At 56.1% G+C, this 24,507-nt stretch overlaps 1 protein-coding gene across 2 annotated transcripts in view; it reads left to right on the forward strand.

Annotated features, from left to right (window-relative positions):
• Positions 1–15,656, forward strand: part of BCAR1 (BCAR1 scaffold protein, Cas family member) — a 30,737-nt gene extending 15,081 nt beyond the window's left edge. For both annotated transcript variants that reach the window (XM_058674043.1, XM_058674044.1), the window contains exons 2-7: positions 6,609–7,259; positions 10,177–10,338; positions 10,538–10,654; positions 11,109–12,203; positions 12,743–12,832; positions 14,764–15,656. In XM_058674043.1, coding sequence (XP_058530026.1) covers positions 6,609–7,259; positions 10,177–10,338; positions 10,538–10,654; positions 11,109–12,203; positions 12,743–12,832; positions 14,764–15,276 — 2,628 coding nt within the window. In that variant the 3' untranslated portion in view covers positions 15,277–15,656. The remainder of the gene's footprint in view (positions 1–6,608; positions 7,260–10,176; positions 10,339–10,537; positions 10,655–11,108; positions 12,204–12,742; positions 12,833–14,763) is intronic.
• Positions 15,657–24,507: the final 8,851 nt, after the last annotated feature.

Genomic DNA, 24,507 nt, shown 5'->3' on the forward strand with positions numbered 1-24,507 from the left:
GGTTTTCTCTTAGCTTTGCATCCTACAGAGTCCCATGATGCCCTGTGAGCTTGAGATGAGGTGCTAATTGGCCCAGCCTGGCTTCCCTAGCTGTGAGGGAATCTGGTCCTTCCTCCCCTTTGGGGCATGACTCTAGGTCTGTGTGACTTTCTTTTTCTTTTTCTTCTAAGATATATTTTATTTTTTTATCAGAAAGGCAGATTTACAGAGAGGAGAGACAGAAAAATCTTTAATCTACTGGTTCACTCCACAAATGTCCACAATGGCTAAACCAATCCAAAGTCAGGAGCCAGGAGTTTCCTCTGAGTCTCACATGCTGGTGCAGGATCTCAAGACTTTGGACCATCTTCCACTGCTTTGCCAGGCCACAAGCAGGGAACTGGATGGGAAGTAGAGCAACCAGGGCACAAGCCACTGCCCATATGGGTTCCTGACACTTGTGGGTGGAGGGTTAGCCAATTAAGTCATCACACCAGGGCCTCCCTGTCCTGTGACTTTCAACATACAAGGTCCCAGGAAGGCTTACTGCATGTCCACAGCGGTAATCCTTGGAGTGATGTGGGCTTTCCCTAATCTGGCCTTGGAAGTCAGCATTTGGATGCCACGTGTTGAAGCACCCAGGCATGAGTCCATGGAACTGCGTGACTGACTCCTGCTTGGTATTGCAGGCTGGTAGCCTGTTGCACCTCCATCCTCTCCCCATTCCAGCACTTGGCCTTATGTTGTTCCTCTGACCCTGGGCTCTTCCCTGATAGGAGTTACCCAAAACGATGCCTCTTTGGGGAGATTGTCTCTGATCAATTATATAAGAAAAAGCTTCAGAAAGTTAGTGGAGATGAGCATTGTGACCCAGCTGATGAAATCATCCCATTTCAGAGGACCTGGTGTGTGTGGACTACTCCATGCTTCATGCTATTGTATATGGGAAGTCCAAGAACTTGGGCCCCTGCCATGCTTGTGGGCAACCTGGAGGGAGTTCCCAGTTCCTCATTATGACCTGGCCTCACCATGACTGTTAGGTAGGCATTTGGGGATTGAGCTTGCAGACTGAAAATGTGTTATCTGACTTGCAAGATTAAAACAGACAGAAAGAAGGCCTGGTGCAATAGCCTAATAGCTGAGGTCCTCACCTTAAACGTGCCAGGATCCCATATGGGTGCCGGTTCTAATCCTGGCAGTTCCACTTCCCATCCAGCTCGCTGCTTATGGCCTGGGAAAGCAGTTGAGAACAGCCTAAAGCTTTGGGACCCTGCACCACATGGGAGACCTGGAGGAAGCTCCTGGCTTCAGATTGGCTCAGCTCCAGCCGTTGCAGCCACTTGGGGAATGAGCCATCAGATAGAAGTTCTTCCTGTCCTCCTCTCTGTATATCTGCCTTTCCAATAAAAATACATAAATTAAAAAAAAAAAAAAAAAAGACAGGGTGCTCATCCACTAATTGAATTCCCAAATCCCTGGAATGGCTGAGGCTGGGCTAGGCCAAAGCCTGGAGTCTGAAATTCAATCTGGGTCTCCCATGTGGATGATTTGAACCAAGTTAGTTGATCTGTCACTGCTGCCTCCCCAGGTCTACAGGATGCTAAAGCCAGTGGGTATCATAGCTGGAATCTTAGCCTTAAGCTATCCTTGTTTTCAGGATTCATTATGTATTTTGCAAATTATAGGGCTAAGAAGAGAGATGTTTATGTCCTCTGGTTTGTGCCCCAGATACCTGGGATTGGAACCTGAAGTCCGTCTGGGGTTTCCACATGAGTGGCAGGGACCCAGGCACTTGGAGCCATCTTCTGCCACCTTCCCAGGCACATAAACAGGAAGTGCAGCAGCTTCTGCTGGAACTAGTGCTCAGGGGTGCTCACATGTAGGCAGTACTGTGCCACTGTGCTGATGCTTATGTTACCTTTTAATGCTGTTTTGCCAAAGACTTTTTAAAAGACATGCCCCCCTTGTGCCTATAGATATTTGTGAATGTTCAAACTGGAATTAAAAGATAACGAAAAATTTTGCCAAGATCTTTGAAGTCCCCTGTGTACACCATGCACACCCATGTGCAAAACCCTGTCACCTGCTGTTGATGGCACCTCGCTAATGACCCATTTCCTTGACGTCCCTGCCCGAAGGCAGTGTAAGCCCCAGGCTGACAGGGACCTTTTTTGCTCTCTGGAGAAGCGGGCCAAGAGCCAGGTGCATCTCCTACTAAAAAAGGGACAGTCCTGTGAAATTAGGGCTGTTACCTCACCAGAGACGGTCAGATGCTCAGAGAGGTTCAAGGACTTGCCTGAGGTCACAGCTCTTGGCGTAGTCTGAGTCTTAGCTGCTGCTTAATAATTTGAGAGAGAAAGAAGGAGCAGCTTGACCTTGGGGAACAGATGAGGAGGCTGAGTTGCCAAAGGGGCGGATGCTTGGCCCATCAGAGTTGTTTGGTTGGCTGGACACCAGCAGTGCCCAGGATGTGGGCTGAGCAGGGGAAAGAGGCTGCCTGATGCCTTGGGTAGGAGCAGGAGCATGCCAGCTGACGCAGGCAGAGGAGCTCCTGGTGCCAGGCGCCTGGTGCCACGTGCCCAGCCGCGAGGTGCTTCCCAGCCTGGCTCCGGCTATCCCAGACTACACAGTTACAGTCCATCGACTGCCTTGGATGAAGTCAGCTCTGTGAGCTCATATCCTGAGCTCACATCGTGACTGATGCTGGCTGCCCTGGGAGGTCCCAGTAGTTCACCTGGGTCAGGTGACAACACCCTCGCCAGCACTCCACACCCAGTAGACCTTGCACTCAACAGAGTCTTCCTGCTCCCCTGGGTGTCCAATGCTGCTGCAGTTGGGGCCCCTCTGCCAGCCTTCCGGAGTCGCTGTGTTAAGTGTTCAGAGTTCAGAGGCCTCACAGGGGCAGGTCCCCCGCCTGCACCCCCACCCGGTCTGAGTCGGCTGGAGGGGATTTTCCTGTGACTCACTCTGCTGGCACTTCCTATGGTCACTAGGGAAGGGACTGGGGGGACCCAGCAGACTGTGCTGTATTCTAGGGTCACTAGGGGAGGATGGGCCGGGTGTCCCGCCCTCCTGACGAGATGTGATTCCCCAAGACAGGCTGCAGACCATATTTGGGAAATGTGTTTTCCTTGCCGACAGGCAGCCTGGGGATGGGTGCCATGAGCCCTGGTGGGCTGCATGACAGCAGGCCCCTGCCTGCCGCTCTACTGGCTCTGGCCCCTGGATCTGCCGCACCGCAGCGGCTGTTGTCCCATGCTGCCTGGAAGCCTAGGAGGGAGCCCACTATTTCCTTCTGCAGGATGTGGGGTTTTTTTTCAGCCCCAAGCAAGAAATGTTCATTAAGTACAAATTTAAAAATTCTACCAAACAGGAAGAGAAATTATCTCTCATTGTCTCAAATGTGAACATTGCAGTTCTGACCCTCTCTCCCTTAGAAAATTTCAGGTGGTAGTTTTTTGTTTTGCTTTAAAATTTATTTTTTTATTTGTTTGTTTTAAAGTCATAGTTACACAGGGCGGTGTGGGAGACAGAGATCTTTGATCTGCTGGTTAACTCTCTGGATGGCCACAATGGCAGAGGCAACTCTAGGCCCAAGCTAGGTGCATCTTAGGCGTCTCCTGTGTAGCTACAGGGGTCCAAGTACCTGGACCAGTTTCTTATGCTTTTCCCAGGCCATCAGAAGTGGAGCAGCTGGCACCAGCCCAGTGCCCACATTGAGTGCCGGCATCATAGGCATTGTCTTCACTCTACGCCACAGTGCCATTCCCCTCAGGTGATGTTTTTGAGACGTAATTTACACTTCTGAGCCTTTTCATTCTGTTATAATTGTGGTATGGGTGATGTTAGAGTAACTAGAAGTTCCCAGGCCTTGAGCTTGTTGGTGTTTTGTCGCTGCCTGGACTGTGCCTGGCCTGGCTTCTCCCTTGAATCTTGCCTGTCTAGGCTGTCCACTCCAGGGCCTTTCTGAATTGCTCTGAAAAAAATGGACTCCCAGGACTGGGAACACCTGCTGCCTGCCCAGTTCTTATTTTCTGTGCTTACCTCTCTTATTCTCCTCCCAGAATCACCTGGTATGCTAATGCAGTGTGTTTGGAATCTGTTCTTGAATAAATGTCTTTGAAATATATAAGCTTTTGTTTTGTAGACAATTACAAAGAAGACCGTTGTTAGCGCCTGGTGCTATGGCGGTCCCGGGGCGGTGGCAGGCCTCTGAGTGCTGGCACCTGCTGGGGCCACAGGGCAGGGTCTCAGAGCTCTGGTGGATGTTTCTGTTTGTGTTCTTTTCTTTTCTGATTGATTAGTGGGCATTACTCCCAATTCTAGGTTAATCACACTTGTGCTGGTGTTACATCTTTTGCATTTTGGCCTTTTGGCTGCTGTTTGTAACATGTCCACATTGAACTTTCTTTTTCTTTTTCTTTTTAAATTTATTTATTTTTATTGCAAAGTCAGATATACAGAGAGGAGGAGAGACAGAGAGGAAGATCTTCTGTCCAATGTTTTACTGCCCAAGTGACCCCCGAGCCGAGCAGAGGGACTAAGGTTACAAAAAGACAACACACAAGACAACACAAGACAACATGCAGTGGGTCGTTCTTGCAAAGAGAATGCCATTTATTTGGGGTCAGCCTGCATCTTTTATAGTCTGCCTAGTCCCTCCCAGTATTATCTCAATGTTCAACCAACTCCTAAGCTCCCCTGGGGGCATCTTAACAAAGGGGAAGTAAGGAAGAGGAACTTGCATTCAAGCCAGGGGCTAAATGTATCAGGCCAAGATTGCCCATTCTGTTACCCCTTAGAAACAAGGTAAGCTGTGGAGTTAACCCTTGGGAGACCTGGGCCTACATCAAAGCCAGGAGCCAGGAACCTCTTCCGGGTCTCCCATGCTGGTGCAGGGTCCCAAGGCTTTGGGCCGTCCTAGACTGCTTTCCCAGGCCACAAGCAGGGATCTGGATGGGAAGTGGAGCTGCCAGGATTAGAACCAGCGCCTATATGGGATCCTGGGGTGTTCAAGGCAAGGACTTTAGCCGCTAGGCCACACCGCCGGGGCCCCAACTTTTTTTTTTTTTTTTTTTTTTATTGGAAAGGCATACAGAGAGGAGGAGAGACAGAGAGGAAGATCTTCCCTCTGATGGTTCACTCCCCAAGTGGCCACAATGGCTGGAGCTGAGCCGATCCGAAGCCAGAAGCCAGGAGCTCTTCCAGGTCTCCCACACGGGGGCAGGGTCCCAAGGCTTTGGGCCATCCTCGACTGCTTTCCCAGGCCACAGACAGGGAACTGGATGGGAAGCAAGGCCGCCAGGATTAGAACCGGCCCCATGAACTTGGTAGGTTTTCCTTTTATTTTAATATTTCCTTGAGGGCCCGGTGCAGTAGCCTAGTGGTTAAAATGCTTGCCTTGCATGCACCAGGGTATGAGCGCCAGTTTGTATCCTGGCTGCTCCACTTCCCTTCCTGTTTGTGGCCTGGGAAGGCAGTTGAGAACGGCCCTGCACCCGTGTGGAAGACCAAGAAGAAGCTCCTGACTCCTTGGCTTCAGCTTGGCTCAGCTCCGGCCACTTGGGGAGTGAACCAGCACATGGAAGATCTTTCTGTTTCTCCTTCTCTCTGTAAATTTGATTTTCCAATAAAAATAAATAAATCCTTTTTAAAACTTCTGTGTTTTGGCAGAACTGTAACACTTTCTCCTGAGGTCTTACCTAGTTGTTGCTTGATTGATTTCTGGATATTTTCAGTCTTTTGTTGCTATATGATAACGTTTCTTATCAGATACATGTTTTGTTATCATTTTATTTGAAAGGCAGAGAGATAGATGAACAGAGATTTTCTGTCCGCTGGTTTACTCCCCAGAAAGCCCACAGCAGCCAGGGTTCAGCCAGGCTGAGGATGCAGACCTCAGTGTCAGGGGCCCAGGGGCTTGAGGCATCCCGTGGTGCCTTTTAGGACCGTATTAGCAGGAAGCTGGGTCAGAAAGAGAGTAGCAGGAACTCAGACCAGGAGCTGGGATGTGGAATGAAGGCACCCCGGGCAGGAGCTTCGCCCTGTGCTCCACACGCACCCGGCCTGCCTCTCGGCGTGGGGCTCGCATGGGCTGCCCGGGGCTGCGTACCCTGTGTGGACCTTACCCTTCTCTGTCCACTCCCCACCTCTGCTCGCTTTTTGCTCTTGTTGAATTGTACTGACCAGGGCAGCAGGACTTGGGGCTGCAGCAGAGAGAGCTCCCTGGTTTCTTCCTGCCTTAAGGGGAGGTATTCACAGCTTTTCTAGTAGTTTGATAGCTTTTTGGTAAATGGGCTTTTTTAGTTTATCATAAGTTTTGATTTTCATCAGATTACTTTCTTGAATCTGAGGTAACAGATCATCTTCATTCATGGACTCTAACCTGGTGGCCTTGTTGTCATGACCCTGGGGCCAGTTGCTGTCAAGAGGTCTTGAGATGTTGTCTAGGCTCCTTGAAGAAATGCTGTGGTTCCCTGAGCTTGTTTGGCCCAGAACGAAGGTGTCTGACCTCACCAGAGCCAAAGCAGAGGCCTTTCTGGTCCCAGAGATGGGTGGGAGGTTGGTAGCCAGGGGACCATGCACATGCCCTGCCCTCATACCTCTCTTCCTCCCCCGCCTCCCTACAGAACGTGCTGGCCAAAGCTCTCTATGACAACGTGGCTGAGTCTCCGGATGAGCTCTCCTTCCGCAAGGGTGACATCATGACGGTGCTGGAGCGGGACACACAGGGCCTGGATGGCTGGTGGCTCTGCTCACTGCATGGACGCCAAGGCATCGTGCCTGGGAACCGACTCAAGATCCTGGTGGGCATGTATGACAAGAAACCAGCAGGGCCTGGCCCTGGCCCACCTGCCACCCCGTCCCAGCCCCAGCCCCAGCCCCAGCCGCAGCCTGGTCTTCCACAGGGCCTCCACACTGCAGTGCCCCCTACCTCGCAGTACACACCCATGCTCCCTGCCACGTCCCAGCCCCAGCCCGACAGTGTCTACCTTGTACCCACGCCCAGCAAGACTCAGCAAGGGCTCTACCAATCGCCTGGGCCCAGCCCGCAGTTCCAGTCACCCCCTGCCAAGCAGACGTCCGCATTAGCAAAACAGGCACCCCATCACCCGTTTCCCAGCTCAGCTGCAGACCTCTACCAGGTGCCCCCGGGACCAGGAAGTCCCGCACAGGACATCTACCAGGTGCCCCCTTCCGCTGGGATGGGGCATGACATCTACCAGGTCCCCCCGTCCATGGACACGCGCAACTGGGAGGGAACGAAGCCGCAGGCAAAGGTAAGGCCTCCTTAGTGGATGGGCCGCAGGGTTTTGCCGCCTTGGGGTTTCTACACTCCGTGTTTGCTCTGGACTTCAGGTGGGAGGGGACTGCATAGGGACTGTGCTCCGTTATTGGGTGGTGACAGCCATGAACAGGCTGTAGGACCCAGAGGGGAGGTTTTGAGCAGACAGACCCCAGACTCAGGGTAAAGCCTGCCTGCAGCATGCAGATGTGCAGAGTTGCCCTGCCCTGGCAGGTGAGGCCAGAGCTACAAGCTGGAAACAGACTTTTCTGGGGCCTGGAGCCCTCTTAGGAGCTGGATGCTCCCCCCCCCCCCCGCCCCCAGGCTACAGGGTTTTGCATCAGAATGGTGTGTCCTGGTCCTTGGTCTACGCCTTGATTAAATCCTTCTGACTACGGAGCTTGGAGGCATCAGCAATGGGGCAGGGATCCCTGAGAGAGGAGAATGGGAGCTTTGGGAAGGCCCTTAGGAGAAATGCAAGGGCACAGCAGACACACTGGCTTTGTCAAGGGGGCCAAGTCTGGAGGTGAGCAGATGGAGCGAAGGAGCCCTCCCTGACTGTGGGAGCCACTCAGCCTCGTGTTCTCTGCTCAGCGTGGGCCTGCGTTTCCTGGTGTGCGGCTGTGTCTGGGCAGCTGGGGGGCAGGAGGGAGGATGCACTCTCTAAGATGATCCTGCTGTCAGCCAGGACTTAAGCCTGTGCTCCACCCAGCTGCCGGAGGGGTGTTAGATGATGCTCTTCCCTGGTGGCCACATGTTTTGGGCTCACTGGCAGTGACTAGGTTCGAAAGACGAAGGGGAGGCTTTGGAGGCCGGCTCAGCCAGCATGTACTCAGGGGCTCTCGCCTGCTCTCTGGGTTTGTGTGGGTCAAGGACACTGATCCTGGGGTTGCTGGAGCAGAGCTGTCCTAAGACATTTCAGTTCCAGTCCCTCATAGGCTCTGACTGGGGAACACTGGGCTTGGCTCAGTGTCAGTGTAGTAAGGCTGGGGCCTAGAGGGGAAGGCTGGGTAGCCAATGGGGTCTGGGTGGTTAGTGCCCGTGCCTGGGCCCAGGACCTGAGGGCATAGGCTGTGGGTGCACAGTTGGCATCCCTGGAAAGGAAGGCACCTGTGAGGCTGCTGTTGGGATCCTGGGCCAGGAGTTGCAGCTGTGTGAAAGGGGACAGTTGTGTTGCTAGAGCCATAAGGTACCAGGAGTTTGGGAGGGGAGGGGAAGTGTGCTGCAATGCCTTGCCCCCAGGTCTCTGTGGGCACTTTCCCAGAGCGGTAAAATGAGGTCTTTCTGGAGGAGACGGGGTGCTCTAGAACAAGGAGCTGGCCTGTCAGAGAATGAGGGCCGTTTTGGCTGCAGAGCATGAGCCCCGAGTTGCGTAGAGGCAGGGAGGGGCTCCTGATCTCTGCTCTGGGTGCTGACCCTGCCCAGGACTGACCTGGACGCTGGAGCATGGTTCTGGGGTCACCTGCTCCTTCTCTAGTGCCTGTTGTCGGGGAAGGGAGTGTGGAAGGACAGGCATCCTGACCCCAGCGGGCCCTTGTCCTTCCTGGTTCTGTGTGGGGAGATGGGGAGGGGGGCAGAGGTAGCTGGTGCATCCCTGTCAGCAGCATCTATCCCTGTCTTCCTGCTGGACTCTGGCTATGTCCCCAACCCCATAGGCCACCAGACCCTTGTAATAGGGCTCAGGTGTGGAGCTCTGATTATCGGGCTGCTTTCTCTGGAGAATCTTTATTACTAATGAGCTTTGCTGCTGCTGGCACCTCACTCAGTTTTCCTAACAGAAGAACCTGGCTGGCCATTCCTGCTGCTATCGCCTGCCCCGCTGCTGGGTGGCTGCCCTAGTCTGGGGGTCCAGTCATGCCCCACTCATACTGGCTCCCCCACCACCTGCAGAGGTGTGTCCTGCCTTCCCCTAGGCTGCTGTGTGTCCTGGAAAAGCCCCAGGCTTTGCCACGGGGGCAGGCCAACCTGCCACGTCCCTCCAGCCTCCGCCTGCCCCGCCTGCCCCTGTGTTGGCAGGTCCTAGCAGCTAAAAATAGCTCTGGCCGAGACTCAAGTCTGGGCTCCAGGACAGAGAGGAGTCTGCAGAGGCAGCCCTGACTCCACTTCCAGACACACTGTGGGGTGGGGAGCACCCCGGCTCCACTAACACTGGGGCTGCGCTGCCCCCACTTCTTGTGGGTGCCACATCTCTCTGCTGCTCCCAGGACAGACAGCACATGGCCACAAGTGGTGCCCGAGTGGAGTTCTGGGAGCCTTGAGTCTGTGGAAAGAGAGATGTGTAGGGAGGGCCCGAGTCAACCCAGGCCCAGACGTCCCCTTTGATTAGGAAACAAAAGGCCTTTCTGTGGGGAGAGCTGAGCGGGAGCCCTGTGGGGAGGATAAACAGGGCAGCTGTTCCAGACTGAGCCTCCTGGCTTGCTCAGGAAGGAGGCTAGTGGGGGCTGTCAGCAGCCCTGGCCTCGGCAGGGCAAAAACACGTGGGAACTGAGCGTTGCCCCTTGGTACCAGGTCTCCACTCTGGTTGTCAGGAATCGCCTGCTTGGTACCTCCTGCATCTGGAGGTGGCTGCTAGGTGCCATGACTGGGGCCATCCCTTGCTGGGCAAGCCTCAATAAAGCGGAGAAACTGGCAACCCCTGACAGGCAAGACTCAGGAGACTTTGACTGAGTTCTCTGGAGAACCCTGCAGGGTTGATGGTCCCTGGCACGTCTACTCCACTGTGGGACCTCCAGAGGCCCAGCTGTGGACACACCCTGTGGGTCTGTCTCTGAAGGGACGGGGCCCAGCGCTTCCCAGCCCTCTCTCGGGGCCCCTTCCGCAGCACTCCATGCAGTTGGCTCACCTTCTAGTGGGAGTGGCTCTCTGAGAACTGAGTGCCAGAGCCAGTGGCAAAGTGGACTGTCCATCCCCAGGTGGTGGTGCCCACCCGAGTTGGGCAGGGCTATGTGTATGAGACCTCTCAGCCGGAGCAGGACGAGTACGACATCCCGCGCCACCTGCTGGCCCCTGGGCCCCAGGACATCTATGATGTGCCTCCTGTTCGGGGATTGCTTCCCAACCAGTATAGCCAGGAGGTAGGTTTGGGATGAGGAGGCTGGAGGGGATGAGACGCGGTGGGTGTAGCCCCTGCTTGGGGAGCTCATTTCCTTGGCTCTGGTCAAGGTCAGGGTGACCCAGGACCTAAGGTTGGTGGGTGTTGGGGGATTCCTGCTCTTCCCATCATACCAGGTGGCCTTGACATCTGTATCACTGTACCTATTTCTCTGCTCTCAGGTATATGACACCCCTCCCATGGCAGTCAAGGGTCCTAATGGCCGAGACCCTTTGCTGGACGTGTATGATGTGCCTCCCAGTGTGGAGAAGGGCCTGCAACCTTCCAGCCACCATGCGGTAGGTTGTTGGCAGGTGCCCGGGCTGCAGGCGGCTGTGGGACAGTCAAGTGGGAACCAGTCCTGTGTAGCACTGCCCATTCTCTGGCCTGGGACCAATTTGGAAGTCAGGCTGTCTTACAAGCCTGTCTTAGGCCTCCTGGAGAGGATTGCAGCCAGGTGACCACTGCATCTGTCATCCAGACCATGCTGCTTCCTGGGTGGTGGTAGGGGGCGGTCAGTGATTATGTGGGGACTTGAGGTGAGCCCAGGACTGTCAGCCCTTCCCCAAGCGTTGTTAATGTGCGTGTCATCCCCACAGCACTGGGTGGCACTTGCTGCATAGCTGAGCAGACAGCCAGAGACAGGCGCATCCCCGTTCCAGAAGGGCTCTGAGCATAACCAGTACCCATGAGTACAGCACGAGCATATGCGCCTGTGCTGTGGCTAGGTCCTGACCTCCACTTGACCTGCAGGTGTACGACATCCCCCCATCTGTGAGCAAGGACGTACCTGATGGCCAGTTGCTGCGTGAGGAGACCTATGATGTGCCGCCTGCCTTTGCCAAGGCCAAGCCCTTCGACCCAGCCCGCCACCCCCTGGTCCTCACTGCTCCACCCCCAGACTCCCCGCCCACCGAGGATGTGTATGATGTGCCTCCGCCCGCTCCCGATCTCTATGACGTGCCCCCTGGCTTGAGGCGGCCAGGCCCTGGGACGCTGTATGATGTGCCCCGGGAGCGGGTACCTCCTGAGGTGGCTGATAGCAGCATGCTCGATGATGGGGTGTACTCCGTGCCCCCTCCAGCTGAGCGAGAAGGCCCAGCTGACGGCAAGCGTCTGTCAGCCTCCAGCACGGGCAGTACACGCAGCAGCCAGTCGGCCTCCTCGTTGGAGGCTGCCGTGCCGGGCCGGGAACCCATGGAGCTTGAAGTGGCTGTGGAGGCCCTGGCTCGGCTGCAGCATGGTGTGAGTGCCACTGTGGCCCATCTCCTGGACCTGGCAGGGAGTGCTGGCGGGGCTGGGGGCTTGCGTGGCAACACAGAGTCCCAGGAGCCACTGAAACAGGACTTGTGGGCTGCGGTGGCCGCTGTCCAGGGGGCTGTGCACGAGCTGCTGGAGTTTGCCCACAGTGCTGTGGGCAATGCCACCCATACTTCTGATCGCACCCTGCATGCCAAGCTCAGCCGACAACTGCAAAAGATGGAAGATGTGTACCAGACACTGCTGGTACATGGCCAGGCGCTTGATAGTGGCCGGGGAGGCCTGGGGGCCACCCCTGAAGACCTGGACCGTCTCGTGGCCTGCTCCCGGGCTGTGCCTGAGGATGCCAAGCAACTGGCTTCCTTCTTACATGGTAATGCCTCATTGCTCTTCAGACGGACCAAGGCCCCTGTCCCAGGGCCCGATGGCAGTGGCCCACTGCACCCCAACCATGTTGACAAGGCCAGCAGCATTCAGTCACGGCCCCTGCCCTCCCCTCCCAAGTTCACTTCCCAGGACTCGCCAGATGGGCAGTACGAGAACAGTGAGGGAGGCTGGATGGAAGATTATGACTACGTTCACCTGCAGGTGGGTGTCTGTCTTGGAGATCTTCATCTGGGCCCCACACACAGGGCTCTTGTGCTCAGGAGGGGTACTGGAACCCAGTACTGGGGAGACCCTTCAACCTCTCACTCTGACCCTCCAGGCCAGATGGCTCTCTTGAAGCCCATTGCTGACCCTTAGGGCCATGTGTCTCTGTCCTCGGGTCACTAGACACCACGAGCCAAGCTTGTCGGGTGCTCCAATATTCCAGTGACCACAGCAGGGATGCAGTGTGGTATGTGGAAAGAAGAAATAAATATCCTGATGGGAGATGCTGGGAGACTAGAGGAGGTCCAGCCAGGAGTAGTGGGGCTCTGGCTGGCAAGCTAGCGAGTGCTAGCACCCAGTGCCTACAACAGGAGGGCACAATAGCTAGGGACTAGGGCATGTCAAAGCTGTTTTGCCCCAGGTCTGTGTGTGCTTGCAGCACCATCTGGTGGCTGCTGGCCCTTGCTGTGTCCTTCAGAGCCCAATGGCACCCTCCAATCCAGGAGAGGCCTAAGTCTGTTTCTTGTCTCTCCCAGGGTAAGGAAGAGTTTGAGAAGACACAGAAGGAGCTGCTGGAAAAGGGCAACATCATTCGGCAAGGGAAGGGCCAGCTGGAGCTGCAGCAGGTAAGGCGCTGGGCCCCAGCTTCTCCCAGTACTGTCGTTGCCTCTGCTGCAGAGGCCCCTGTCATGGCTGGAGCTGATCCAGAAGCCAGGAGCTTCCCAAGGCTTTGGGCCGTCCTGTACTGCTTTCCCAGGCAGCAAGCAGGGAGCTGGATGGGAAATGTAGTCAGAATACAAACCGGTGCCCTTATGGAATGCCAGTACTTGGAAATAGAGGATTAGCTGGTTGTGCCAGTGTACTACTCCCAAAAATATCACACCTTTCCCTGGGCATGAGGAAGAAGGCAGAGGAGAAAGACTGCTGTGCCGCCTGGGTTGGTGCTGAGGCCCAGGCTTGGGTTGGTAGGAGTGTGATGTAGAGGGGCTGAGAGACTCTGGGATGATGAAGAAACAGCAGGATCCGTTTTTGTGCATTCGCTTGCACGTATGCACACAGTCCCTTGTGAGAAGTGCTGTGCGGTGTTTGGAATCAGTTCCTTGTAACTGGACATTTAGATGATTCCCAGATTTTGCTTTCATGCATATATCTCATGAGCCACTCATGAGTCTGGGTCGAAGGGTAGGAATAAGGGACCAAATGGGAGCCCAGGAAGAAGGCACTGTGGCTGTTGCCGCACTGCGCCTGCCCCAGGTGCTCGCTGCAGGAAACGGGGGCATCCCTGGGGCAGAGTAGCCTGTGGTCAGTGGGAGTGTGCAGGGAATAGACCCACCAGACTCATTCTGAAAGAGAGGGGCCAGGTGTGTCCCCTGGGGTGAGAGGGCACAGCAAAGAATGGCTCATGAAGCTGTGGGTCGGGGAAGGCTGCCTGTGAGGTGTTCTGCAGGGTCGGTTCAGGTGGGTTTTGCTAATTAGGGCTTGAAGCAGAACAGTCTATCCCGAGAGGGCCCAGGTGAGGGCCTGTCACCACACCCGTGGCTCCCACACTTCTGCACACTTACAGCATTTTCCCAGGTGGAATTGGGAGCGTTTGCCTTGGAAGGAAATGCAGCAGTTTTGTGCACGTGTAGATTGCCTTGCTGAGGACTGTATGGTACCACATGCCTTACTCCTGTTTCCAGTCTTTGCTATGGAGAACTGGAAACATCCCTGCACTTACACAGTAGCCTCCCAGGCCTCTCCGCTGTCCTTAGCATGGCCCTTCCCCTGCCCCGGGGGATGTGGAACCTCATGTCATTCCCCTGGTGTTTGAGTGCCCCATCTTAAGCAGTCAGTGCTCACGATTTAACCACAGCGGTTTCCCAAAGTCATGGGTGACAGGCTTCTTCTGCTGGGCGTATTTGAATTTCAAAGTTGTTTATGTATGTGAACAACCTAATAGTGATGGGGAGACACCGTAAGAGAGAATCTTCTATCTGCCAAATGCCCATGATTATCAGCTGGACCAAGCCAAAACCAGGAACCAGGAATTTCATCCAGTTCTCCCCCTGGGTGGCAGGAACCCATGTGCTTGGGCTGTTATCTGCCATCTCCCAGGTGATACAGGCCCCTCTCCCCAACCAAGCAGCAGCATGTTCTGCTGTGCCACAGCACTTGCCCCTTGAGCACTTCTTGTTGGGACATGTACAGACCCACAGGAAGCTGCACAGGCAGCGCTCTGGTCCCCAGTACTTTGCCCCTGTGGCTCTGTCTTTCATAGCTCTCATGTGGGATCCAGACAGGGACACGCCCTGTGTTTGCTTCCCGGCATCCCCTGACCATGCTTCATCTCAGTGTCTTCTCGTTTCCTGCTGTGAAGTAAAGGATGTGATGCTGCTGAGCAGGGGGAGGGAAATTCAAATCTGTGGCCCTGTTGGGCCGGGGACTTTTCCAACTTGCCAGTGACCCCTGTTAGAGTGGTGGCACCAATCAGTGGGGGCATTTGGCTGGCTCTTGGGCCGGACTGGAACCCTGCTGTCCCAGAGCCTAACGTGCTGCTGCCTCCCTGCTGTCCCAGCTGAAGCAGTTTGAGTGCCTGGAGCAAGAGGTTTCGCGGCCCATCGACCACGACCTGAGCAACTGGACGCCAGCCCAACCCCTGGCACCGGGACGTGCGGGCGGCCTGGGGGCCTCGGACCGCCAGCTGCTGCTTTTTTACCTGGAGCAGTGCGAGGCCAACCTGACTACTCTGACCAACGCCGTGGATGCATTCTTCACCGCTGTGGCCACCAACCAGCCACCCAAGATCTTCGTGGCACACAGCAAGTTTGTCATCCTCAGCGCCCACAAGCTGGTGTTCATAGGGGACACGCTGTCACGGCAGGCCAAGGCTGCTGACGTGCGCAGCCAGGTCACGCACTATAGCAACCTGCTCTGCGACCTCCTGCGTGGCATCGTGGCCACCACAAAGGCTGCCGCCCTGCAGTACCCATCACCCTCTGCAGCCCAAGACATGGTGGACAGGGTCAAGGAGCTGGGCCACAGCACCCAGCAGTTCCGCCGAGTCCTGGGTCAGCTGGCAGCTGCTTGACACCAGAGAATGAAGGCAGGGGAGGGGCCAGTGGTGGCCCAGGGCACCCAGGCACTGGCCTTACAAGGGGTGTGTGGCAGGCATGGGGACAGGCCTCCCCGCTCTGCCTCAGGTGCAGCGCCCCAACCATCTGGGGAGTGTGTGTATTTATGACAGGGCAGGCTGTGGACGGCGCTGCCTCAGGAGCGGCCCAGGGCCAGCTATGCCAACAGCGCACTGCTGCCAGGAGGGACACCTCGCTGCCTGCGAGGACCCCATCCTCAAAGCACAGGTGGAGCCAGGTTCTCGGCCTTCCTGGGAGAAAACCCTAAACGACTATTTTTCATTATTGATTTTCCAATCATTTGACTAATCATCTACATTTAAATAAAACTCTAAAACTGAAAAATAGTTGCCCAGGTGTCTAAAAAATGGCTAGCTGTGATGAGAAGGATGGATGTCAGAGTTAGAGGTGGCCAGCACCCTCTGAAGAGACCTTGGGAAAGCTCCAAGGTGGGCTTGATGGGGAGCTGGAGCACTGGCTGTGCCTCCTGCAGGGTTGGGCAGGTGATGGGAAGCTGCTCCGGGATGGGGAAACATCAGTGTCTGCATGTCCCACGAGGCAGGGTCGTGTGCTATAGCTGCCATGCGGCAGCTCTTCCTGGGGAAGGGAGGTGGCAGGAGGGGCGTCTGGGAGAGGCCTGCTAGAGTAAGGTTCTCCAGCAGACAGCTGCGTTGAAGGGTGGGAGCCACTTGTTCCCCTCATCCTCTCTTTCTTGTTGCCGCGTTGCTGGGGGCGGGAGGGGTAAGCATCAAGGTTCACCTGACCCCGCAGTGGGCGGCACAGACCCCAGTCGGAGCCACTCACACTGCCTGAAGGAGCAGAAATGAGGCAGGGCTGGCAGTGTCTCCATCCGTGAATGGGGGGAACAGCGCCGGCCTCTGCTAGGCGGGTGGGCAGCAGTGGCTTCGGGGTCTGTAAATGCCAAGTCCCGGGGAGTCCCTGTGCTGATTTGGCTTGGAGGGTGAGGCTCAGCATTTCACACTGCAGGGCTGGCTGGGACCTGAGGCAGCCAGCAGTTAAAGGCTGGCACTGCCTCGCCTCCAGGGTGCCTGGAGCTGGCTTCTGCAGGGTGCCAGGTGCCTCACACCCCCAGCAGCTGCCCCCAGGTCACTGTGTAGGGAGTGCTATCCTGAGGCAGTGCCCACCCCACTCTGAACTCAGGGTCCTAGAATAGGGCCTGGCTGTCAGAGCCTCTAGTAGGGGGGAGGAATGCTTGCACCTGAGGGAGATGCAAGTCCAGAGGCAGCAAAGGAGCTGAGCAGGTGGACGGGGAAGTGCAGCAGCCCAGGCCTCCCCCAAGCTTCTGAGGGGCCAGGGGTGTCTGAGTGAATAGAGAAGACACAAGGTGAGGGGACCACGTTTGTTCCGAGAGTCATTTCCAGGTGACAGGGGTATCCCAGGCACAACCAGGGGCAGCAGGGGCAGCAGGGGCAGCAGAGGCAGGCAGACCAGCCAGGAAGAAATAGAGGGACAGGGTGTTGGGCTGCTGGGCTGCTGGGTAGGGGCTCAGGAGTACAATGGCCTGGTACCCTGAAAATACAGGTGGGTGAAGCCAGTGGGGTAGGATGGGGGGCAGGCCTCCAGGTAGGCAGGGGGAGGATTCCACTGCCTCGGGGTGGGTATATGCAGGGAATGGGAAGTGCAGGGGTCCCCTGGGCCCCTTTCAGCCCCCCTGTACCCCTCCTCCATCTCCTGCAGGTGCTGTTCCTTCCTGGGATGCAGGAATCCCTGTGGTCAGGAAGGAGATGGTATAGGGACTCTTCTGAGACAACCCCTCTCCCCACCCCGGTCCAACCAGGAATCCCTGGCTCGGCAGCTTTCAGATAGGACCCAGAGAGCAGCAGCATGGTTTCCAAGGCAGGGGCATGCTTTCAGCTGCAGCCTCAGTTGACTGCCAGGATCTGCTGTAAAGGAGATGAGGGCAGTAACGTGGGAATACATGGCAGGGGTGGAGGTGGAGCAGGTGCTGCTGCCCCAGGGTCCAGGCGCCATTCTTGCAGACCAGTGGGCCACCAGAGTCGCCCTGCAAGATGGAAATGGGGCAGGAATCTCAGGCTTGAATCTGGCTATCCAGGCAGCCCAGACCAGGAGTCTGGACATGGTTCCCGGGGACCTCTGCAGGTGCTCAGCAAAGCTTGTTGGGTGGGCTGGGGAAGGCTTCAGTTCCTGTGTGGTCATGGGGCTGTGGGCTAGTCCTAGGGGAGGGGTTCTATGTGGGAGGCTCAAAAAAACTGGTTTGTCCTAAATCCAGGAGGAGAGTGGGCAGGGGTGGCATTGAGGACACTCTATGAGAGGTGGGTCAGTGTAATCTGGAGTCCAGGCCACTGTGTCCTGCTGCCCAGGCTACACATTGTACAACTCCAGGCATGATGCCTGATCAACATGGGCATCTGTGGAATTCTGCATCCAGGCACCTCTAAGGCCGGAACCTCCAGTGCTGCATCCCCTCTGCTGAGGCCACCGGTCGCTCCCAAGACTTGGACAAATGTTTCCAGGAAGGGAGAGAGCTAGTCTGTGGCCCCCGTTCCCAGATGGGAGGGCAGAGTGCTGGCAGAGCCCTACAGGCCCCTGTACCACACATGAGGAGACACCACTGGCACCAGCTCAGATCATCACATTGCTGCTTTCACTGCCCCAGCTGCGCTGGCTGCCGGACACGCTTGCTGCAGCTTGCTGGCTGTGTTGGCGTCTGGAGCGGGGTGGGGAAGGGAGTCAGCATAGCATACCCTGCTTGTGGCCCTGCTGCCCACCCAGCCCATGCCATGAAAATTCTAGTGCATTCTGGGTCCCAGCCTGGCCAGCCTCTCACTGGTGTGCTTGGTCATGCCCCAGCCCATGGTGGCACAGAGTGTGCAGGCTGCAAAGTTGGCACTGGCACTGGGCAGACACACAGCTGACAGGGTTTGTGAGAAGCTGGCGTACAAGCCCAGCTTGAGCAGAGTGATGTCATTGTCGGAGGTGGCCTCATCGTACTTGGGGTGCCTGAAAACCTGTGGGTTGCAGCCAAACAGGGAACCATGGGAGTCTGGGGAAGACTCCAGGATGGGAGGCCCAAGGGAATGCTCCAAGCTCCCCTCACCACCCCGGGAGCCCAGGCCCTGCTCCCAGCCTCTGCGCTGTGGTGGATTACTGTATGATCAAGAAGGGCAGGGCACCCCTGGCTGGAGATTCTTTGCTTTCATGGCACAGCCTCCGTCTCCGTTGTCCTGGGTTCCCCACATTCCGTGCCCGCACCAAGGCCCTGGTACCTTGGAGATTTTCAGCACCTGCACGGCCTCCTGCTGGAGCTCTGGTCAAATTCCCCAGCCACAACCAAGTCAGAAGTACTGCAGAGGGTCGGAGAGGAGGGGGAGGATGTCAGGCCCAGAAGCCCGTGCGTGTACCTGACCATGATGTTACACACAGCTCCTGCCCCTCCTGGAGACCCAGAATGCACTAGAATTTTCCATGCAGTTCCAATAATGGCACCAGTGAGTTGAGGGCTTGCAGGGTTGTCCTGGGTAGCGAGAGCTTCCTTCCCCAACCCCACCTGGCCCTGCGATAGACCCTTCCCTGACCCCGCAGTAGGCGGCATGACCACCCAGTTCTCATTGATGAGGCCCCCGCAGAAGTGGAAGCCAGTGCTGTTCCAGGGGGGGAGAGGATATCAGTATCTCCCACTTGGACAGCACCCCCAGCCTGGCCTACCTCCATCCCCACACTCCTCCCTGCCCCCACCATGTTCCCGGAATCACACTCTGACCTGTAGGGACACCTGCCCGGGCCAGGATCCGCAGACAGCAGGTCTTGCCATTGATGATCCTGGACAGGCCAGTCAGCAGGGGGCTGATGGCAGGGACCCCACAGCTGGGAGGGGGTTGGGGTGAGGGTTGGAAACAGAGGTGGACTCCAGACCCTGACTGAAATCCCAAGGCCCAAGCTCTTCTCTTCTGCACCCCTGTCCTAGCCTGTGGTCCCCTTCCAGCCCTCCCCTCCTCTAAGTCAGCCTTAATTGTATCCAGCCCTGGAAACAAGGCTGTGTGAGGGGCAGAGGACCTACCTTGACCCAGGCCAGACGCACAGGGAGCTGTGAAGTGAGCTGTATGGCTTTAGTCCTGGGCCCTCAGCTGCCTGGCCATGCTGCTGAGCTTCAGTCTACCTGACAATGGAGTGGCATCGCACAGCCTTACAGGGTTATGAGCAAGTCAGCGGGCTGAGGCCTAGCTGTGCCTCTGGCACCCTGTAGATGTACAGTGAACCAGAGTGGAAAGTGCAGGGTGGGGAGGAGGACCAGGCCCCAGCTGCCCCCACCAGGGTACAAGGCCTTAGGCGGCACTAGGACTGCTACCTGTGGCAGACATATGGCTAGCGGGGAATACTAAATGCCAGGAGCAGGGATCCCCGCTGCCTGTTGCCAGCAAGACTGGGGCAAGGTAACCTCTGCCTGGTCTAACACCTACCATAGGTAGTGCCCAGGAGGGCGCAGCAGGAAAAGAGCCAGAGGATGGCCATGATGCTGTGTGTACAGGTGGAGGGCACCTGCCCAGGCTCCCTGTTACAGCACCCTGTGTGCTAGACTTATCTGGAGACCTTGAGGTGACACTCCCTTCCCTGCGTGGCTGTCTGGCCTGGCAGGAGCACAAAGCAGCACTGCCAAGAGAGCCTGAGAGGGCACACAGCTGAGCCTGAGGCCAGGGCCAAGGGCAGCATTTAGCTGATCCAGGGGACCCTGACCCAGAGCTTCCTCCTTCAGGCTCTGCCACTTGTGGGGGCCTCCAGAACTTGTCTGGAGGCCAGTGTCCAAGCCCCAGCCCCTCAAGACTTGGAGGATGTTGGACAAGTAATTTGTTCAAAAATCCCTGGGCAGTACCCAAGCAGGGTGAGGTGCGGGGAGCAGGTGTGTTCCTGTGGTGCAGATCAGAGGCTTCAGGGAGAGTGTGGGTGGCAAGGGCCATGGCCGCCAGTGCTCGGGATGGTGGTAGAGGCCTGCAGTGTCTTGAGGGCACAATGCCCACTGCTCACTTGAGCCAGCCTGTGTGCACAGGGAGAATGTGTGTGTGGGGGTGGGTGGGGAGTAGGACTGGACCCCTGCCAGCACCCTGGTGACAGTTGATGGTGCTGGGCTGGACCTCCAACTGTGGTGGGGACAGCGGGAAAGGGTGCTTTCCCAGCCCTAGGAGCATGAGCAGGGTGCAGGTGGGGCTGAGGCTGCCTGTCAGAGGGCGCAGGCCGCAAGGAGTGCAGGCTGGGTTTTGGTTTACAGTAGACAGCTGTGGAGCCTTGGTCATGTTCCTATGCTCTGTGGTGCTGGGTCTGTGTGGTTCCGACTGGGCCCCAGCACACCAGCCAGGCTGCTCATTCTTTGTTTTGTTTTGCTTTTTAAAGATTTATTTACTTGAAAAGCAAACAGAAAGAGGAATCTTCTGTCCACTGGTTCACACCCCAGAAGGCTCCAACAGCCAGTGCGGAGCCCAGTCAAAGCCAGGAACCAGGAGTTTACTCCAGGTCTCCCATAAGGTGCAGGGGCCCAAGGACCTGAGCCGTCCTCTGCTATTTTCCCAGACCATAAGCAGGGAGCTGGTTCGTAAGTGGAGCAGCTGGAATTTCAGTGCACACCTACACGGGCTGCTGGTGTTGCAGGTGGATCTGCCTTCAACAAATGGCCTGACCAGGCCCCTTCCCTGGCCTAGAGGCTAGTCTGTTGACAGGGCAGCTGTAGCTGCCATACCTGGCCAGGTCTGCCTGCCTTTCAGCCTGGTGACCAGCAACCAGCAGCTGCCTGCTGGAGTAGACCAAACACAGTAACACAAACCCCTTCGTTCGGCGAGCTTCCCTGGGTGGGTTTAGGGAAAAGAGTAAGATAAGGATCTGTTGTCCTCCTCCTCATCATCGCTGGTGGATGCCTACGGGCAGTTAACAACGAAGTTTGCAGAAGTAGCCCCCAGGTTCTCCAGGCATACTGACAGGCCTGGGCGCAAGTGTCTGGGGTTGCAAGAAGCCCCAAAATCCAAGGATTGAGGAGCTTGGAGGGCAGGGGTCCCCCATGGGGAGAGGAAAGGGGGCAGACCTGGGAGGGCCCTGGGGAGCCTGAGGCCAGTGGGCCTGGCCTGGCAGGAGCTGCCACATAGCCGTGGGCACGTGGCCTTGACCCGTGTGGGAGTACACAGCTGGTACAGGCAGCTGAGCGGATGGGAAACGGGCAGCTGTGGGTCTGTGGGAGCCTAAGGGTGCCTAGGTACAGGCTAGTGCCCTCGGGAAAGAGTGGGGAGCAGACGCTGGGTGTGGGTGGGGGAGGCACTCTTCCGTGTGTTCATTTTTTTTAATTTATGTTTTTTTTATTATTTTTTGACAATCTTTACATAGTTAATTAGGGTAAAAAGATTCAAGGGCTATAGGAAAGTGGGTAAGACTGTTATTCCCATATTGTTTAAAGGAGGGTATTAAGGGAGAAGGCCCACCCAATTTCCCACCCTCCCCAGGTCCCAGATGTAGGGCATGCTCCGAGGTTCTTGCTCAAGTGGTTTTGATAGTTCACCAGTTATGAATCGCTGCCAGTTTTGCCACTCCAAGCACGATGAGGTCTTTGAAGAATCCACTGATTGACATAGTCCATCATGGAGTCTCCATTTGTCCCATATTTCGCTGCCAACATATAGCTGAGATGGTTGATTGACCTGTTCTGTCTTCTGTCTTTTCTTGGTTAGGGTTCTGAGTCCAGCATTTCGATTGGGGAGATCTCCAAAGAAACTTTGTCTGAGGTGTTCTCAGACCAGATTCTTGTATGTACTAGCAAGTACAGGGCCCAGCACAGTCCATCGCCCTGATCAGCTGGTGGTTGCGATCACTGGGTTGGTTCTGTTTTCAGCCCCGACTTCCACTGGAACCAATGGGTGTTGCAGTCCAGCCTGGTTCTGCCCATCACATACTCAGCCCTCCCATAAACCAGTGGGAGCTGCAGCCTAGTTGGAGCGACCCACAATAACCCCCACCAGGCCCGCCCCCTACCCTGGTTTGCCAGTATGTGTAGCAGTAGTCCAGGCTGTCCCACATCCCATTCGGCTCTCGTACACGTCAATGGGCATTAAAGCTTTGTCCCATCTAACCAGCTCCACTATGCAGCCTACACAGATGCTGTTGGGTATCTGTCTAGCCACCCCAGCCTCTGTCCTAGTTTTTGTGCCTTCCTGTAGAAGTGGTAACCCAAGAGAGAGGAGCCCACTATTTCCCTCCCAGGCCTCTCCCACTCCCGGATTATGCACTCTCCATGTGGTTCTGTGATTTGACTTGACAGAATTAGACCCCAGTGCCAGCTTCTGCCAGCTGATGCTGTAGCTAAGCCCAAACAACCCTCACCCGCTCTAATTTTGTTTGCAACAGTGGGAATAATCAGCCCAGCCTGGCTTTTCCCTGATCTGGTCTGCATGAGGTGCACAGGTGTTGTAGCCCTGCCCAGTCTGGTCTGCCCCCATCCCAGCTTACACTCTCCAGTGGGAGTAGCTGTCCAGCAAGGGAACCAACCCTTATTCCCCTGCCGGCTCTGCCCCCTCCCTCCCTGGTTCTCACGTGTGCTGGTTGGGTGCTGCGGTCACATCCCGTACATGCAACCTCACCTTGGCATTCCGCACCGTGCACTAGTTTTTGTTGCTATCGAACCCAGCTCGACCCACACTGTTCTGGTGCTTGGATTTGCCAGTGGTTGACGAGAACTGATTCAGCCTGGTCTCCCAACCCATGCCAAATGTATGCCAGTGGGTAGCTTTTCATGGCCTGTTCTGGGCTGTTTCCTATCATGTTTCTTGCACTTACCTGCCAAGTCTGTGTCCTGCCAGAGGAGCTGCCCAGACTCCTCCATCAGAACCTCTCCCAGGGCCCAGCAGCGTGGCCTAGCGGCTTAAGTCCTCGCCTTGAATGTGCTAGGATCCCATATGGGCGTCGGTTCTAATCCCAGCAGCTCCACTTCCCATCCAGCTCCCTGCTTGTGGCCTGGGAAAGCAGTCAAGGACGGCCCAGAACCTCTCCCAATGCCAGATTTTGTGCATACCAGTGGGTCCATGAGCCAGCCCTACTCAGTTCACCTCCTCTCCTAGCAGGAACTGTGGCTTTTCCTGACTGGCCTTCAACCCAAACTGGTCCTTGCTGTTGGATGTTTCAGCCCAGCCATGGCTCGTCCATACCCACATATGGCTCACACATGGCTCAGTAGGGGTTGAGACCTTGCCTAGTCCATCCCACATCTACCCTGGTCCTCCAGGACACCAGAGGGTGTTAGAGTCTGACCCGGCTCGGTGCATCCAATCCCAGTCCACACTTTTGCCAACGGAGACTAAGACCGTTTCCTGATCAGAACGCAGCCCCCATTCCAGGCCACGTGCCCCTTGGTGGGAACCTCAACCCAGCTAGGATTGTCCCCTTAGCTCTCCAGCTGGGTCTGTTCCCAGCCATAGATCACACACCTGCCAGTGGTTGCTCTGACTCAGCTTAGCTCAGCCCATCACCTGTCCCGGCCTCTGCCTTAGACACTGTGGCTTAGCATCCTTGACTCATGCAGACCGGTAGGTGCAAGAGCCTAGCTCAGCATGACCTGTGCTCCATCCTGGTCTCTAGTTTCGCTTGTGGGCTAAGGTTTGCTCAGTCCTGCCCAGTCCACCCTGTTCCATGACCAATTGACACATTAGCCAGCTGTTGGAGCTACTTTGCCCAGCTTCTCCAACCCCCAGGTCTGGACCACATGTTCACCAGTGGGAGCTATGACTCACCAAGGGAGTTTCCCAAGTTCCTCCACTTAATCCACTCCCAGACCCAGTTCTCATACATGCCATTGGGTTTAGGCCAGGTTCCGGTGAAGTCTGGCCTTCCATTTGGCCTTGTATGAGCTGGTGAACGTTGCAGCCCGGCCCACCCCACACCCTAGTAAGGATGCACATTTGGGTGCTGCTGCCTTGACCAGTCCAGACTGTTGTGGGTTCCTTTACCTGTGATTGATGGCAGGCTCCTTGGTCACACCTAGCTTAGTCCATCACCACCCCAACCCTCGAGCTAACCAGTGGGGCTAGAATTTCCACAGGGTTTGGCCCACACATCCCTCACAGAATCTACCCCCGGATTTGTTCTCGAGTGCTAGTTAATGTAATGGCCCTGCTTAATGTGACCCTTCTCCTGATCCATCATCATGTCAGGTAACAGGATATGATTCTGCTGGACAAGCCCTG

This window comes from Ochotona princeps, chromosome 16 (assembly GCF_030435755.1).
Source record: "Ochotona princeps isolate mOchPri1 chromosome 16, mOchPri1.hap1, whole genome shotgun sequence".
NCBI classification, from domain to species: domain Eukaryota; kingdom Metazoa; phylum Chordata; class Mammalia; order Lagomorpha; family Ochotonidae; genus Ochotona; species Ochotona princeps.